This window comes from Argentina anserina, chromosome 4 (genome assembly GCF_933775445.1).
Source record: "Argentina anserina chromosome 4, drPotAnse1.1, whole genome shotgun sequence".
NCBI lineage: Eukaryota > Viridiplantae > Streptophyta > Magnoliopsida > Rosales > Rosaceae > Argentina > Argentina anserina.
Genome location: NC_065875.1, coordinates 4,837,468 through 4,853,387, shown reverse-complemented (window position 1 = coordinate 4,853,387; position 15,920 = coordinate 4,837,468). Strand labels below are relative to the sequence as shown.

The following is a 15,920-nucleotide window of genomic DNA, read 5'->3' as shown; positions in this document are numbered from 1 at the left end:
CAATCTGTCGTTGGTCTCAGCCAGATGCTGACCATGTGTCGACTGTAGTTGCGACACATTATCCAACGTTCTATCGACCGTAGTCATTCTCTCGCCGAAGGACTCCTCCAATGACTTAACTACCTTTGTCAACTCCTTGAAAGCTGTTTGCATGTCTTCCGGTGTCGCCATCACTCCAAATTTTAGTAATGCCTCAACCGTTGTTAAACCTCTGCAAGTCGATGTGTTATGAAGAACACAATGCGAGTGCTCTGGTTTCGAGCAAGAAGGATATCCTCTCGAGTAAGGATTCCGGCTTGCTATCTTAACACTGTCCCACTGGGCGTGCCAAATGTTCGATCTGGGAAAAAGATTTTCTCAGGGAACAATCAGCAAGCCTCGGTTTTGAACCCTAGATGGTTCTAACCTTCGTTCTCTGTTGTTGCTTGGCGTGCTAGTACCTTTGAGTTAGGTACAACTCTTGTTTGTTGATGATGATTGCGCTCACGTACTGTCTTCTTCTCGAACGACTGTTCCGCAGTTGCTGATAAACCGCTGAAGTTCGAATGACCTATACACAACCGGAGTTGCTAGGTACCTTTCACTCCACCTCAAGTAGATGGCCGATCTTACTTTAGACCGCTTGGGGAAAAACAGAGCTTATAATGTGTCGTTGATAGCGGGACTCTCCTGCTGCAGGGAATTGCTGACTAGTGCAGACTTTTGTGTTTGCTAAAAGCTAGGCTAGCGACTCGATGGACTTGACTCTAGTTGCCGAAGTTAATCGGACTTGTTGCTACATGCAGCGCGAGGCGTACATCTGGGTAGCTCCGCTCTGATGGGAGACTTGGTTGCCGAAGCTAATTGGACTTTTGCTCCGTGGGGAGACTTGACTATGCGGTTGCGCGATAGTTTGTTTGACGTTGTGTGTCTGTTATGTTGCACATTCGACCTCTTTATATAGAGAACACAGATTGTTCTTTCTTGCGGATCAAGTCTTGAGAACCTCTTTGTTGATTTGGATTCAGCTTCCTTATTGAACTCAAATTCTATACAGCATCAGTCCCCGAAATCTATTCCAATAAGGAATGTAATCTTGCTCTTTGATAGATTTTTCCCAAATAACCGGTCCACGAGCCTAAAGAATCTAAATAATACCAGAGTATTATTTTAGGCCCAAACAGCGCCAACGAAGAAGTACCCGCACCGTGACACCAACACCATCATCGTCGCCCTTGAAGCCAACATCAACAAACTTGGAGTTTTAGCCAACTTATTCCAACGTGATGTTCTACAAAGGGAAAGTAAAGAGCAAAGACATACTTATATAGAAGCTCTTGATTTTTTTTAATGGCATGGTCATTTTAAATTTTTAATATTGGTAACGCATTTCGATCATTCTCTCAGCAGGGGATTTTTGTTCTTCCTTTTGTTCTTTTCTTTTTTACTTTTACTTACGGTATATATTTACGCAACTTATTGAAGCTCTACACCATTGAAGACGTGGAATCACATGTTACATCATGGTCAGCCCATGTGATTTGATAAGTAAACAATCGGTATGAAATGATTCATAAACCCACGTTCGATCCCTTTGGTTATCAAGTTAGGGACTATATAGGAATGATAATGAGGTGAGACACACATTTTTTTGTATTCCTTCATTTATTCATGCTTCCTTTTTTTGTTAGTAAACGCGAGAATTGTTTACCCCATAATCATATCCTCCCTTACTTCAATTTGGTAAATGTGTTATAGTTAAGGGCTGAAATTTACACTCCCATGTTTACAACCCACACTCCCTCATCTGTGATTTTACAGAACTACCCCTCTAGCTTCTCAAAACTCCAAAGTTTGTCTTTTTTCGGTTTCTCCTCTCTTCTTTATCTTCAATTCTTCATATCAAGTGAATTTCTACTTATTCCTTATAGCTCTTCATAGATTATCAAATCGATCTTTCTCTTGGGTAATTAGAAATAGAGGTTGCAGTATCGATTCTTTCATCACTCCGTCACTTTCTCCCTCTCTAACATAGATTGCATGCTGTTTCTTTGCTCTTATGCATTTCTCATGATCTGATATCTATTGTTCTCCATGAAGGAAACTAGATAAAGGTGGAACTATTTAACTTTTATATAAAAGAAAGATGAATAGCTGATGTCGTTTTGAGTGGCTATGAGAGCTACCAAACTCTTCTTTTTCATGATATTTTTTCTCCAAATAGATCGAGATCAAGGTGCAGATAATTTTTGTCCGTTGAACAATCTAATCTCCTCACTAATTCCCATTTCTTCTTTACCATATATATGCTATTCACTTCAACCTAATCTCTTCAATCCTAATCAAATAACCTCCTAAGTTTGCCTATCAAATCCAAAAAGAAACCACGCATAAGACGAAACTAAAATAAGATCAGAACTTCCAATTTCCCGGTTTGCAAGTCTGTAAACTTTTCAGTTAGCGGGTGATTTTGTGATGGGAAGAGACATGTACAAAGTAAGGGCAATTGTGGAAGAGAACAAAGAGTCTTAAATAAAATAATATTATACAATTGATATGGAGTGCGGTTTATAAATATAGGTCTTCCATCCTAATCAAATAACCTCCTAAGTTTGCCTATCAAATCCAAAGGAAACCATGCATAAAACGAAACTAAAATAATATCGGAACTTCCAATTTCCCGGTTTGCAAGTTTGTGAACTTTTCAGTTAGTGGGTGATTTTGTGATGGGAAGAGACGAGTATGAAGTGAGGACAATTATGGAAGCGAATAAAGAGTCCTAAATAAAATGATATTAAATAATAGATATGCGGTTTGTAAATAGAAGAGTGTAAATTTTGATTATATTGTGATTTGATTGACATGTTCTCTCGGTGCGAGAGGGATTTTGCCGTTGGTACTGTTGGACCGGTGGGCTCAAGTACTCATATTAGGTGGGGTTCTTCATTCTTGGATCTTATGTTGTCTAGATCCAGAAGCATCCTCATTTGAGAAGGATTTGTAGTTGTGTGGTGATGTTTTTTCTTTTACCGAAGGTGTGGGGGTGATTAATTTTGGCTAATATGTCAGCTTTCACAATAGTGGTAAGTGAAGGTGCTAGTCTCTTGTCTTCTTCCAACGTTTGGTACGGTGATACCTCCATCAACGGTGGTGATGGTGGTGGGGGATTATGTTGTGTACAGTGGCATGACCAATTACAAATTCTTGAAGATGTCAATATATACAAAATTCTTGAACTTAATACTAAAAAAATTTAAAATTATGCCATAATTAAGAGAAATTTTGAATGACCATAAGGGTCATGGCATCCTGAAAGTCACGCTTAGCTAGGATTCTTAGGAAGTTAGCAAATAAATAAGTCATAGATCTCACATTCCACTTTTCATAGTGACACGTGTTTTGGAATGAAATCCTCGTGAATAGAACTTTGGGGCTCAATGTACACAAAACGGATAATTTATCAATGACTTAATAGCCAATTTGCTACCATAGGATTCACTTTAATGTCAAATTATTACCACAGCTTTTATTTTTGTCAATTTGTTACCCTAAGTTTTCATAATTAGTAAATTTGCTACCTAAAGTATTAATTTTGCCAATTTGCTATCCCATGTTTTAAAAATTAATTATTTTGCTATTATTTTGTCATATCAAATTTTCACTTCTTCTTCAGAAGTAATTTAATTTGAAAATCCAAATAAACAAATTGGTTAATCTAAAAAATCCTAGAGTATTAAATTTTGCTTAAGATTAGTAAATTGACAAAATTAATACTTAGAGTAGTAAATTGACAAATTTTGTAAAATTAGGATAATAAATTAACAGAAATAAAACATATAGTAGCTAAAGTATATCTTAAAATAGCAAATTAGCAATTATGCCTTTATCAACTATATACCCGGGCTGTTGCATTCGGTAACCGGGACTAATGCGACCAGAGGCAGCACAAAGTGGTCTTTTCTCTTCGATTAAACTTAAGAAACACCTGTAAAAGAACGATGTCGTCTGGTCACTGGTGACAATCTTGAAGGTCGGTTACGTGTCAATGTCAGAGGAAAAATGATAATAAATTATTTCTCCATTAGTGCCGCTACACTTATCGCACAACGTAAATGGAACGATTATTATATCTTCCTTATATTACACCCACCGTCATCCCAGATCCACCAAATCGCCCAAACCCAAATCCAAAAAGCCTCCGCATTTCCGACCATGGGTGGTTCCTCTTGGCCTTCTCAAGCTCAGGTCCCCTCTCAAACTCTATTCCCACTTGCGTTGTTGAATGCCCACATTGGTTGTTGGAAACAAACAACAACTGGGGTTCAAAGTGTTGCGGTTTGTTTCGACATTCTCTCTTATGTCTTGCTGATGATCCGGATTTGTTGTCTTTGCAGCTAGAGAGAATTAGAGAGATAGTTTCGGAAATGTCTGGGAGAGATAGGGAACAAGTCCGTGTCGTGGCTTCTCCTTATCGGATTTGCCCACTCGGAGCTCATATTGATCATCAGGTCACTTCTCGCTTCCTTTCATGTTCATCTTGTTTTTGTGTTCTTCACTTTTATTTAGTTTTAGTTTGTGTTTATTAATGGACTTGTATGATGAAATGTATGTTCACTTATGTTTCATGGTTGCAGGGAGGCACAGTATCTGCCATGGCGATTAACAGGGGTATACTTCTTGGTTTTGTTCCTTCTGGTGACAACCAGGTAAACAGATAACACGCTTCTAAACTGATATAGTTAACCACCAATATTAATTGGATGTAAGTTTGAAACCGTGAGGATGTCCAGCAATGTTGGCTATATATCATTTTACATAGTATTTACCGTGAAAAGTAGTCTAATCAACACACAATAGAGACTGAAATCGGCTAGTCAGTTCCTTTAGTTACAAGCACGCTGTTAGTTTCAGTGTCCTACTTGTAAGTTGTAACTGAGTGACGATAAATTAACAGGGAAAGTAAAATTTTATGGAATTGACTTTTGATTCCTTTTGCAGTCTCAAACCTTACATAAATTTGGTACTTGGGTGTATGTGAATATACCCACAAGTTGCAAATATATGCAGGAGTTGTCTGTATGATGTACATTAAACTGGGCTACTTTGACCTTTTAATTCTGCTTGTCCTTTCTTTTCTTTAAAATATCCAAGATTTTACCTTATCGAATGCTTGCTGTAGGTTATTCTACGCTCAGGACAGTTTAAAGGAGGAGTCAGGTTCAGGTGTGGGGTCTTTTCTCATGGTATTTCTAATCTGTATCAATTGTTTTGTTAATTTTTTATTTATTATCAGATGTGAATGCCTACTAAGTTTCTATTGCTGTCATTCTAGTAAAAAATTATAAATGCTGCAAGTATAATTTTTACATTAAGGCTATATTGAAATGGTAAACACATTACTTCTCATACTGTTTTCTGTCAAATGAAAAGTAAATACTTAGTAGTTGTTAAATGTCTATCATCTAAATCTGCCTATGGAATTGAGAAGTTCTGGCTGCTAATAGCACGACGTATTGAGTCAAATGGTCATTTTATCAAGCCTACTTCAAGTGTAAATATCTCACTCAATGGTTATCATTGCACTTATCATGCTGATGTAAAATATATATATATATATATATGTGTGTGTGTGTGTGTGAGTGAGTTTAATTTCCAGTTTTGAATACCTTAAACACCTCCATTTTGGCTGAAATTTTACAGAGGTGATCTACACATTAGACTCTAAAAATTGAACGGTGGAAATGTGAAAATGTAATCGAAAAGTTGGTGAATGAGCTATCCCTTTTTTAAACCAAAAAAAAATGGATCCCTCATTGGAAGGGCCCTCTATATATATATATATATATAAGGAAAACTTCTTGATCACCTGCTAAGCACCACATTCATGAATATAAACAATATCTGCACCTTCTTGTCGGAGAAGTGTTTAAATCGCTGCATGGAGACTTCAGATTTTATCTCATAGGCGAGTCGTGGTTACAGAGAATCGATTGATTATAGGACATAGGTTGGATTACCGCTAGCGAATTGATTGCGGCTATGTTGTTATTGTTAGAAGCAAGGCCTTGCCGAATGCTTGGCAAGGTCAGTTAACTTTGGTATTTAAGTATAGAGCAGCTTGAACTCCCAAGTAGCTGAGTTTGTGATAAGGACGAGTACTTTAATTCCAATAGGTGACCAATTGACCATGTGTTAGGGTAAGAAGTTCTGTACCCTTTCTGCTTTTCCACTTTGACAATTCAGAATATTTCCAAGAAGATAATGGAAAAATTAGTTGAATATTACAGTTTAACTGCTGTAAGCTTTTATTTCATATCAAAAGAAGAATATTTAAGCCTTTATGGATGACATGGGAAAACCAAGCCAGTGTTTACAGTAATTTCAATAGCACAAAAAACCATCAAGCTCCCATGATTTAAAATAAGCATTCCAAAATCCTATTGTAATATCTCAAATCTAATTAAGCTCTAAGAAACTTTCACTTAAGTTTTAAGATCTTGCACTTGTAGGCTACACAACCTAACTTAGGTTTCTAGGACAAGGCCGAATACTTTAGGCTCAGGTGCCAGTTTAGATAACAGGTACGTAGCAGTGAATATGAACAGCATAATTTTAGAACTTTAGGGCAGTTCTGCTGCTGGGATATTTGCTAAGATTGTGTTAAGTTGAGGATTTCAATTGAAAAAAAAGAAAAGTAATCTAAAATGCAAATACGTAACAGAAGGAAGAAGCTTGTCACTATAATGTGGCAGTCATCTTGAACAAATAAACATATTAGGAAGATGATAGTACCAATTATATTCACTGTGCAGCTTCCTTGAATTAAAGAAGTCTGAAGATATGGGATTGTAAACACATAATTTATGCTGGGCTCAAAAAGGTCCCCAATGAATTTATGAGGGGGTTTGGTTCCTTAGGGCACAAGCCAATAAATGGAATGTCCAAGAGTTTATTACTTTTGTCATAGTAATTATTATTGTTGCGTTCTGTTTACATATTTCTGAAATTCCACATAAATAGTAATAGTCTTATATTTCTTAGGTAATCATATTGTCGGTATGAATTTATGAAGTCTCAATGGCTGCTTGCGCATTTCTCTGCACTTTATGTCTATTGTGATCTCTGGTGAATTTATTACTTTTTGTTTGTTATATAGAATTGATGAAGTTTCGTGCCCTATGAACAATGTAAAGGATGCTTCCAAAAGGGATGAAGAAAGTAATTGGGGAAGTTATGCAAGAGGAGCTGTATATGCATTACAGAGTAGGAAGGCATGTCTTGTCCAGGTAGGGGATATGCCTTCATAGACCATATTCTATTCTCACCCCCTTAGAAATAAATCGCTCATTCATTGAACATACTGCACTTTTTAGTTGAACTATAATAGCTTTTTATTGTTATCATTTTCAAATAGTGATGGAGATGTGATGGAAATGTCAAAAGTAAGTAACTTTGATAAGCAGGCATTACTAAGCATTTTGACACCACATATTTGGTATTCTTCCATAAAATATCGACAGCTAAATTCCATAGCTTCTCATTCTTTTGATTAATGGAGTCGTCAAGTAGGTCACTGGGTGCAGACGATATTTCTTTTGCACACATCACAATTTGCCCCAGCTGCAGTTTGTCTGTTATGTTGTGGGGTTTCACATCCAATTAGAAGATGTGATTATAGAATTTATATCAAGCAGTGACAGAGTTTTGGAGGTGAGCTCACTTTAATAAGTAATAACCAGTTGCCATTCTACTAGGGATCGGCTAAATTTAGTCCTCAAGCACTCCTAAGTAGAACTTCATAATACACACCCCTTTATTTGATTTACATTTCTACCCTCTCTCAGAAGCACTTGAGCTCACTTGGATGAACTAAGTGTCATTAAATAAATACTTTCCTCTCCTATTTTAATATAATGCAATGATCAATATTATTATTGTAACTTAGCCAACACTAGACACCTGACAAAAAAGTTACTTCTGATGGTACTTGCATTTCTTTGTCCATTTTTGAGCATTGGATTTAGATTGGAAGGAAATTTAGGTACACATAAATGTTATTTCTTAGATTGCGTTACATGCCCTACTTTTAGTGTAAAAGTTATGTTAAACTTCTTAGGAATCAATTGCTCATTGAGTCGTTTCTGGAAGTCTTTTCTAGTTCAAACATTTTCTTTACTGCAAATCATATTGTTTGATGATTCTGTCCCATCATTCATCACACAGTTAGTAGAGAATCATTTTTGCTATCATAAAAAAAAAAGATGATTTGTTTCACCTGTTTCAGGGTATCATTGGATACATATGTGGTACTGAAGGTATGGACAGTTCAGGCATTAGCTCTTCAGCAGCTGTAAGTTGTTTTTGCTTGTTGATTGCCTCTGTTGTTATGATGATAATGGACTATGATTGTTTACAAAACCACGTAACGACAATAAATAAAATATTGTAGTTAATGTTTAATTTTCATGGTCATTTAGTTAATTTAAGGCATTACGTACTTTACCTGGGCCATTTGTAGATATTTGCATTGTGGACCATTACACGAAAAAGTGATAAGCTTCAGAATATTGATGGTACTCCAGCCAATACAGTGGTAGACCATCTCTCTACAGTAGTAGATAAGGGACAGCTGGTTTACTACTGCAGAGATCTGGTCCAGCACTGTCTTGGTTGGGGTCTGCTACATTATAATACTGAATTTGATTATGCCCTTGAATTAAGTTGAGATTGAGATGCTGCTATCATACTCAAATTACCCCATTATTAATTCATTCATTCATATTATAGCCTGGAAATAAAGAACAAGAACACAATGCAGATGCACCTGTTTTGCGGCACATATACAATTATAGTATTTTACACTGCTAGAATCATTTGACAAGATATCATTGAGGAAATTAAAATATAGTAGTGATGGCTTGTCCAACAAAATATGTTTTCAAATACATTTATAAAATTCTATTGGACAACCAGCCCCATGAATAGCTACAGTTGAGATAGGTCAGAAGTGACAGACTTGTTGATGATGGCAAGCTACAACTTTGACAGTATCTGTTTAACCTAAATGTTAGCAGCCCAGAATGAAGGACAATTCTAGATTTAAAATTACTCAGCAGGCCTATGCTTTGTTCAATATTTTTAAAGTTATGCGAGTTAAAGTCTGTTCGTTGTAGACAGCTTGTGGCTTTGTACTTATTACGCGGAAAGTTCCTTCACCAACAATAAACCATCTAATATTAACAATCAATTTTTGACAGGTTGGCGTAGCTTACCTAATGGCTTTGGAAAATGCAAACAACTTGCTTGTGTCCCCTGAAGAAAATATTGAGTATGATCGGTAGGGTTCTTTAACATTTGAGGGTTCAATTTGTGGATATTCCATTCTTTTTTCATAATATATATATATATGTGTGTGTGTGTGTGTGTGTGTGTGTGTGTGTGTATAGATAAAATAGAGAATCTAGTCTCACTCGGGCATAGACCTTTTTCTCCAACAAGTGGGAAGTACGATTTGTAATGGGAGGTTGAAATTATAGGGAATCAGGAATCACGATTACCTACTTTGGGTTTGTTTGCTGACCACTCTATTTCCAAGAGTTAGGATTTTGGCCAGCACTTGGACTTCATTTGAAAAGATTTACTGTTTTATTTTTATTTGAGTGCTGGGCACTCTACCACATAAATAATAATAACAACTTTGTGAAATCTTCCTTTATTCTGTTTTGTATGGTTTTTTCTGTTACTCTGCCTAATCTCTATTTTTGTTCGTCATGTCTAGTTCAGTTAATTATTTTCAGTTGTTACAGTCACCATTACATATCATGGACTATTTAGTCACAACAAGGAATTACATTATTCCGCATTTTCTGTACTGTGTTGAACTTTCTTTTTATTCTTAATTTTCATGAGAAAATTACCTCTTGAAATTCTAAATCTACGTTTGTAGGCTGATCGAAAATGAATTTCGGGGCCTGAGGAATGGTATATTGGACCAATCAGCCATATTACTGTCAAGCTACGGTTCTCTACTGTGCATGAACTGCAAGGTAATGTGCAAAAATGAGTGTATATTTAATTGGAAGCAAAGTGATACAATGTAATTGGCATGCTGTAAAATAAGTAAAACATTAGAAAAGAATATCAAATTTACCATATATATATATATATATATAGCCCTTCTTGGCTGCGGAGGTCCGCACCATTGTTTTGGTGCGGATTTCCATTTTTGCACCACTTTTCGATCGAATTCCCCCATCTCCACTGTCTAGTATCTAGATAATATTGTGTAGATCATCTCTGTAAAATTTCAGCCAATTTGGTGATCGTTAAGACCCTCAAAATTTTGTTTTTCTGTTAAAAACATGAACCGTTCATGTTTTACAGAATTCAGTCCGTCCATTTTTTTTTTCGATTTTGAGGACCTTAACGATCACCAAATTGGCTGAAATTTTACAGAGATGATCTACACAATATTATCTAGATATTAGATGGTGGAGATGAGGAAATTCGACCGAAAAGTGGTTCCAAAATGGAAATCCGCACCAAAACCATTGGTGTGGACCTCCTTATTTGAGAAAATCTGTATATATATATATCAAATCAGTTTGAACTAATTATAAAATAATCTTGCCCATTAGATTTCATGTTTAAAGAACATGTCCTTGTTGGTGGGAACTTTTTTCTTGTGCATCAGATATACTTATCATGTTATGTTACTCCCTCTATTTACATGTGCTATTGTCTATTGATATATTATTCGTTAGTGTGGAACCAATGCCTAGAGGAACAGGCTACCTCAATTATCTTAGCATCAGGTCCTTTAAATTGGGTTTAAAATACTTCGTGCACATAAATCATCGAGCTTCTTTCCATGTCACAAAATTCAGTTTTAATGGCATATACATTTGAGTCGTAGGAAACAATTTCTTTTTATGTCTCTAAACGATGAACCATATTATATTTCTGCTCTCATAGCTTCTTTTTGCCTGAACCTTAACACCCAAGGGATTTTATTATTATTATTATTATTATTATTATTTTCCTAAATAAATTTGTTTTTAATTACTCTTTTTCTTAAGGATGTTTCTTTCTTCAGGGGTCGCTCCCCTAAACTTTTACTTCTCATGCTTAAAAGTTGCATGTCATAATGGGAACCAAAGGTAGGTGGGCGAACTGGGAACTGGGGTATAGGAAGATTCTAATAAACTTGGAGGAAATAACGGAGAAAGACTGATGAATTATTATCTACAATAGTTTAGTCGAGCTACAGATGCATGAACCATTGAACCATAGTATGTCAGATAAGGACAAACATTCAAATTGAGGTACAGATACGCATCTGATCACCAGATTAATCATGTCTTGTAGGTTATCTGGATCTCAAAAGTTGAGTGTTTGTCCTTATTGGTATATTGTTAGGATATTTTAGCAATGAAATTTTCTGAGTTGGTCCAAGTTGTAGTCTGATTTGAGATGTTTATTTATCTAATCTGTTTCATTTATACAGTAACCTTATATAGCATAAGTAATTGCAAGCGTTCTGATGTCTCATACATATAGTTTCCTTATGTAGACTAAAGAACATAAACTCATACACCCGCCAAAATTAGGAAAGAAGCACAAGACAGAGTGGCAGGAAGCGTACAAAATATTATTGGCATTTTCAGGCTTAAAGCAAGCTTTAACTGAAAATTCTGGATATAATCGTCGAGTCAGAGAGTGTCAAGAAGCTGCAACGGTCCTTTTGCGGTAAGATCTCTTTTCCCTTGCCAACTAGAATAACTTTACTCTTCTTCATTTCAATGGAAGTTCAAGTGGTCAGAAAATAATGTTTTTATTAGTCCCTTTTTGACTGGGGTGGTATATTGTTCAATGCATGCCATCAACTCATAGTCATCATTATTTTGGAGAAGAATGAAGTAAAAATAAAACACATGATCTTCAGGGAAAACCAGAAAATCCTGTGTGAAACGTCACAAGTGTTTGGAAAGAAATTTTTTCGTTAAAAATCTGGAAACTCTGGTATAACCAATGAATATGTGGCCTTCTAATTTCTTGGACAATCATTTACATGTGTGCTTCAGTGTTGTGAGAAAAAAAAAAAGAAGGTTAAGACATACGATTACATTCCGCTTGAAAAACATACATTTTTTAGGTTCACAAACAAGTATATTTGAAGTTTTTTAGTTTTTGATAGTTAGGTACCATATTTCCAAAATCCACTTCAAGATGAAACCAAGAATGTAGGGAACTATCTATGGAACATACCATTTTCCCTCATGGGTAAAGTAACACTACACTGCATCAAAATGAACCTATAAAGTTACCAGAAATAGTGTAGCATTTGGACCGAATAGTTCATATCCAGCTTTTCTAAAAATCTAAGCTATTCTGTCAAAAAAACCCAGAATCTTATCAAGTTGACCACAACAAACACTGGCAAGCATATATATCAGATCTATGTACTTATCAATTGTTAACTGCGGCATTTATAATTTTATTTCTGTTCCTTTTGGTTCCAATTAATAAGTTCCAAGCTGACGTACTTTATGTCACCCTTTTGCCAGTGCATCTGGAAATGGTGCGGCAGAGCCAGTCCTATCTAATGGCTAGTCCCTACTCCCTATACCTGACCTTCTCAAATTTCAAATTCATATATTGTCTTCTGTCATGATATTGATTGAATTACTTTTTCCTTTCAAAACAGTGGAGCTTGATGCTTATCACACGCATAAGGTGAGAAAATGTTTATAAAGCTTCTATCACAGAGTTTCTTATGGTTTTGCTGCATGTACATAACAATGTGAAACTCAGTTAAGACATTTTAGCTCAATCGGGTTGGGGTATAGCGTACCATCTAATGTCATGCCAAGATTAGTACATTAAGGGTGAAACACAAAATCTATGTAATCCACAGGTCACAGTTTGAACATTTCAAATTTTTATATTCATGTCGATAAAAGTGTTGCAAGTGATACCTTTGATTCCATATGTCAAGGATATGACTCGAGGAGCTAGAATATCAATACATGGAATATGCATCTGTTTCCTGCATGGCTTGAACATACCTGATCCTTATTCATCTTGCAGAATCATGTTTTTAAAATATCAATAGTATAACATATGGTTTTTCTTTAGAAGGTTTACGGACTATCTTTTGTTAATAGTCATTAATGAAGCCGTCAGCCGTTGCCTCAGACCTAAGCCTGCTTGCAGTGATTTAGTTATTGTTCATTCAAGTGTGTACTTAGGCCATTTGTTCAAGGTGAAATTGGTTTTGTTCACTTTTGGGTCTATCAATAGTTCAAATGCTGATGATGTGTTTGCACGAGCTCCATTATCCTCTGATGACTCAGAGGCATTACCTGCAAAGTTATCAATTCTTTGATAGGATACAAAATGATACAAAACTCAGAAAATGTTTGTCAAAACTTATACAGTCTTATGAGCTTTAGCATTTTAAATTGTGTCATTTGGAGAAGTCTCTGAGTAATGCATTGAGGAAAGGGTTAATGGACGCAGAAACACACATACATATGTGTGTGTGTAAATACACATGTATGTCTACTATGCAGATATGTATAAATACTGATACATTCCTAATTGTTATTATGGGGGCCATTTTTCCTCATTAATATAAGTTCAATGGATTTCCATTCATCTTGAGGTTACTTGTGTGTTTAAATTGTTTGGTCTGTATTCCAATTTATATATCAAGTCAAACCTCTTTCTCTCGCAGCACTTATTAGAACCTAATCTGGCTAAAAGAGCAGAGCATTACTTTTCTGAAAATATGCGGGTTATTAAAGGTATTACCATTGATGTTCTGTCAGTCACTTAAATTGTCAAGGCTCGTGCCATTTGATTTCCATGCTCTTTCATTTATTGACTTTTAACTAAATAGTAATGTGATTGTTTCAGGACTTGAAGCTTGGGCATCAGGGAAATTCAAAGATTTTGGAACACTGATTACAGAATCTGGCTTAAGTTCGATTCAGAATTATGAATGTGGTATGATTTATTTTCCTTTTCTCCGTGCCTTTCCTATTTCTCAAAATGATAGAGGATTAATTATTGTAGTGATGATTTAAGTGATGAAAGGAACAGAGAAGAGTTCTCACATCTAATAGTAATACACTAACATTTTATCGTAATAAAATGTCTGTACAGCATGTGATATCTGTACTGTGATACACTTAACTGATTATCCTGTATGTTATTTGTAAATCAATTGCTTTCAGTGAAGAGTTTCACCTTGTCGAAACTAAATATCCTTCGGTACTCATTTCACTAAACTTCAATCCGTTTTTAGCTGACTTCCAGAAATTTGTGAGCTATCTACATCAGCTAACATATTTTTGATACCTGCCAATCCCTTTTATCAATCTTTACTGATTGTATCTTTTAATTGAAAACACTATCGACATACTTTACAATTATGAATGTTCTGCCATGGCTAAACAAAATTTGAATTAATTTAAACTGGAGTCAGTAACTTAGTAAACAATTATTATCTCATTCTGGCCTGTAAATCCTTCCAAGTCTCACTGCCTCAGATTGATGTTATTTTTTTAAGGTTCTAAACCTCTAATACAATTGCGTGAGATCGTCCTAAGGGCTCCTGGTGTATTTGGAGCACGGTTCAGTGGTGCCGGATTTAGAGGGTGCTGTGTTGCACTGGTAGATGCCAATTTTGCAGCTGAAGCTGCATCATTTGTCAGGGAAGAGTATAGCAAGCTACGGCCTGACTTGGTGCCCCAGTTAAACCAAGAACATGTGGTTGTGATATGCGAAGCTGGCGATTGTGCTCGTGTTATATGATGACAATCCATTGATTGGTATATAACGATATATATATATATATATATATATATATATATATATATATTCAATTCATGTTTTTACTATTTCATTCTTTATTTTAAACTCTTATCTGCATCTTGTGATTGTTTGTGAGAGGCTTCTTATATTCTTATTGTGATTGTTCGTTCTTTGACCACCACCTACTCATCCAAATCGAATATAAATATTTGGGTTACTAGCAGTGTTGTAATTTATCAAATAAAAGAGTAAAGGAGTGTACAGTGTAGAATATCCCTAACTTGTTTAGTTCTGTAGTAGTCTAAGAAAAATTGCTCTTATATATTGTCAAGCTATTTTCATGTAGATATGATAAATTATTCCACCAACGCGAAATCAGTGGGGAAAATTTGGAATATAAATCCTGCTCTCCACTGGTGTGAATAGTATGTGGTAATGGTAGATAACACGTACACAATTCTTATATACTCAACTCCCAACAATTTCTTTATTGGCATGTGAGAATCGACAAATAGAAACGAGTCTTAGAGTTGATTCCAAATTGGTGTTTTATTGAAATGAGCAAAGGCCATACTCAATTCATAGGAGCAACCAACATATTGATTATAGATTCGTACTAGTTTACAGGGACAAAATGTCATGGTAGGGTAAAAATTATGGGTGCGCATTGTCTTCAATCCAACCTGTTGGGTAAATTATTCAACTTTTTTACTTGGATAACCAGCTATCAACAGGGAACAGTTCAGTATTTTCTTCACGATTGTTTATTAAGTGAACAAAGTTCATCCCAAAAAAAGTTAGTGTGATTAGTACGAATCCATTTTCGTCGAAATTTTACATCATATTCGATTATTCGTCTTACACTTTCAAGCATATATATGATTCGGGCTCCTCGGGATCTATGAAAAACTAACAAATAGTACCTCTAACGTCTCTGGAATAGATTTAAAGGAGGATTCTCACTACGTTTACGTTCATACTGGATGAATCTACCTGCTATGTATCAATGAGTACCACTACTATCTTTTTGTTGGTCTATTTACCGCCGCACAATATACATAACAGCAGGGGAAAATAATGATGGTAAATTCCTTCTATGATATTTTGATGTATAGTTAATT

At 35.6% G+C, this 15,920-nt stretch overlaps 2 protein-coding genes across 4 annotated transcripts in view; both read left to right on the top strand.

Moving 5' to 3' along the window:
* The window catches only part of LOC126792889 (ethanolamine-phosphate cytidylyltransferase-like), a 137,651-nt gene that overhangs the window by 29,920 nt on the left and 91,811 nt on the right, over positions 1-15,920 (top strand). The window lies entirely within an intron of this gene.
* On the top strand, positions 4,094-14,813 carry LOC126792894 (galacturonokinase). Its single transcript, XM_050519404.1, has 14 exons — positions 4,094-4,224; positions 4,374-4,487; positions 4,614-4,685; positions 5,159-5,202; positions 7,136-7,265; positions 8,264-8,329; positions 9,237-9,316; positions 9,926-10,025; positions 11,552-11,727; positions 12,546-12,586; positions 12,686-12,714; positions 13,718-13,787; positions 13,900-13,989; positions 14,555-14,813. Exons 1-14 carry the CDS (start codon positions 4,192-4,194, stop codon positions 14,797-14,799), a joined length of 1,290 nt encoding a protein of 429 aa, XP_050375361.1. The 5' UTR covers positions 4,094-4,191; the 3' UTR covers positions 14,800-14,813.

What these genes read in the sequence shown, in the direction of transcription:
- LOC126792894 (XM_050519404.1), top strand. Translation starts at nt 4,192, where the DNA reads ATGGGTGGTTCCTCTTGGCCTTCTCAAGCTCAG. An exon ending in AGAGCCAGTCCTATCTAATG is followed by an intron (nt 12,587 to 12,685) that starts GCTAGTCCCTAC and finishes CTTTCAAAACAG; the next exon opens with TGGAGCTTGATGCTTATCAC. An exon ending in ATGCTTATCACACGCATAAG is followed by an intron (nt 12,715 to 13,717) that starts GTGAGAAAATGT and finishes TTTCTCTCGCAG; the next exon opens with CACTTATTAGAACCTAATCT.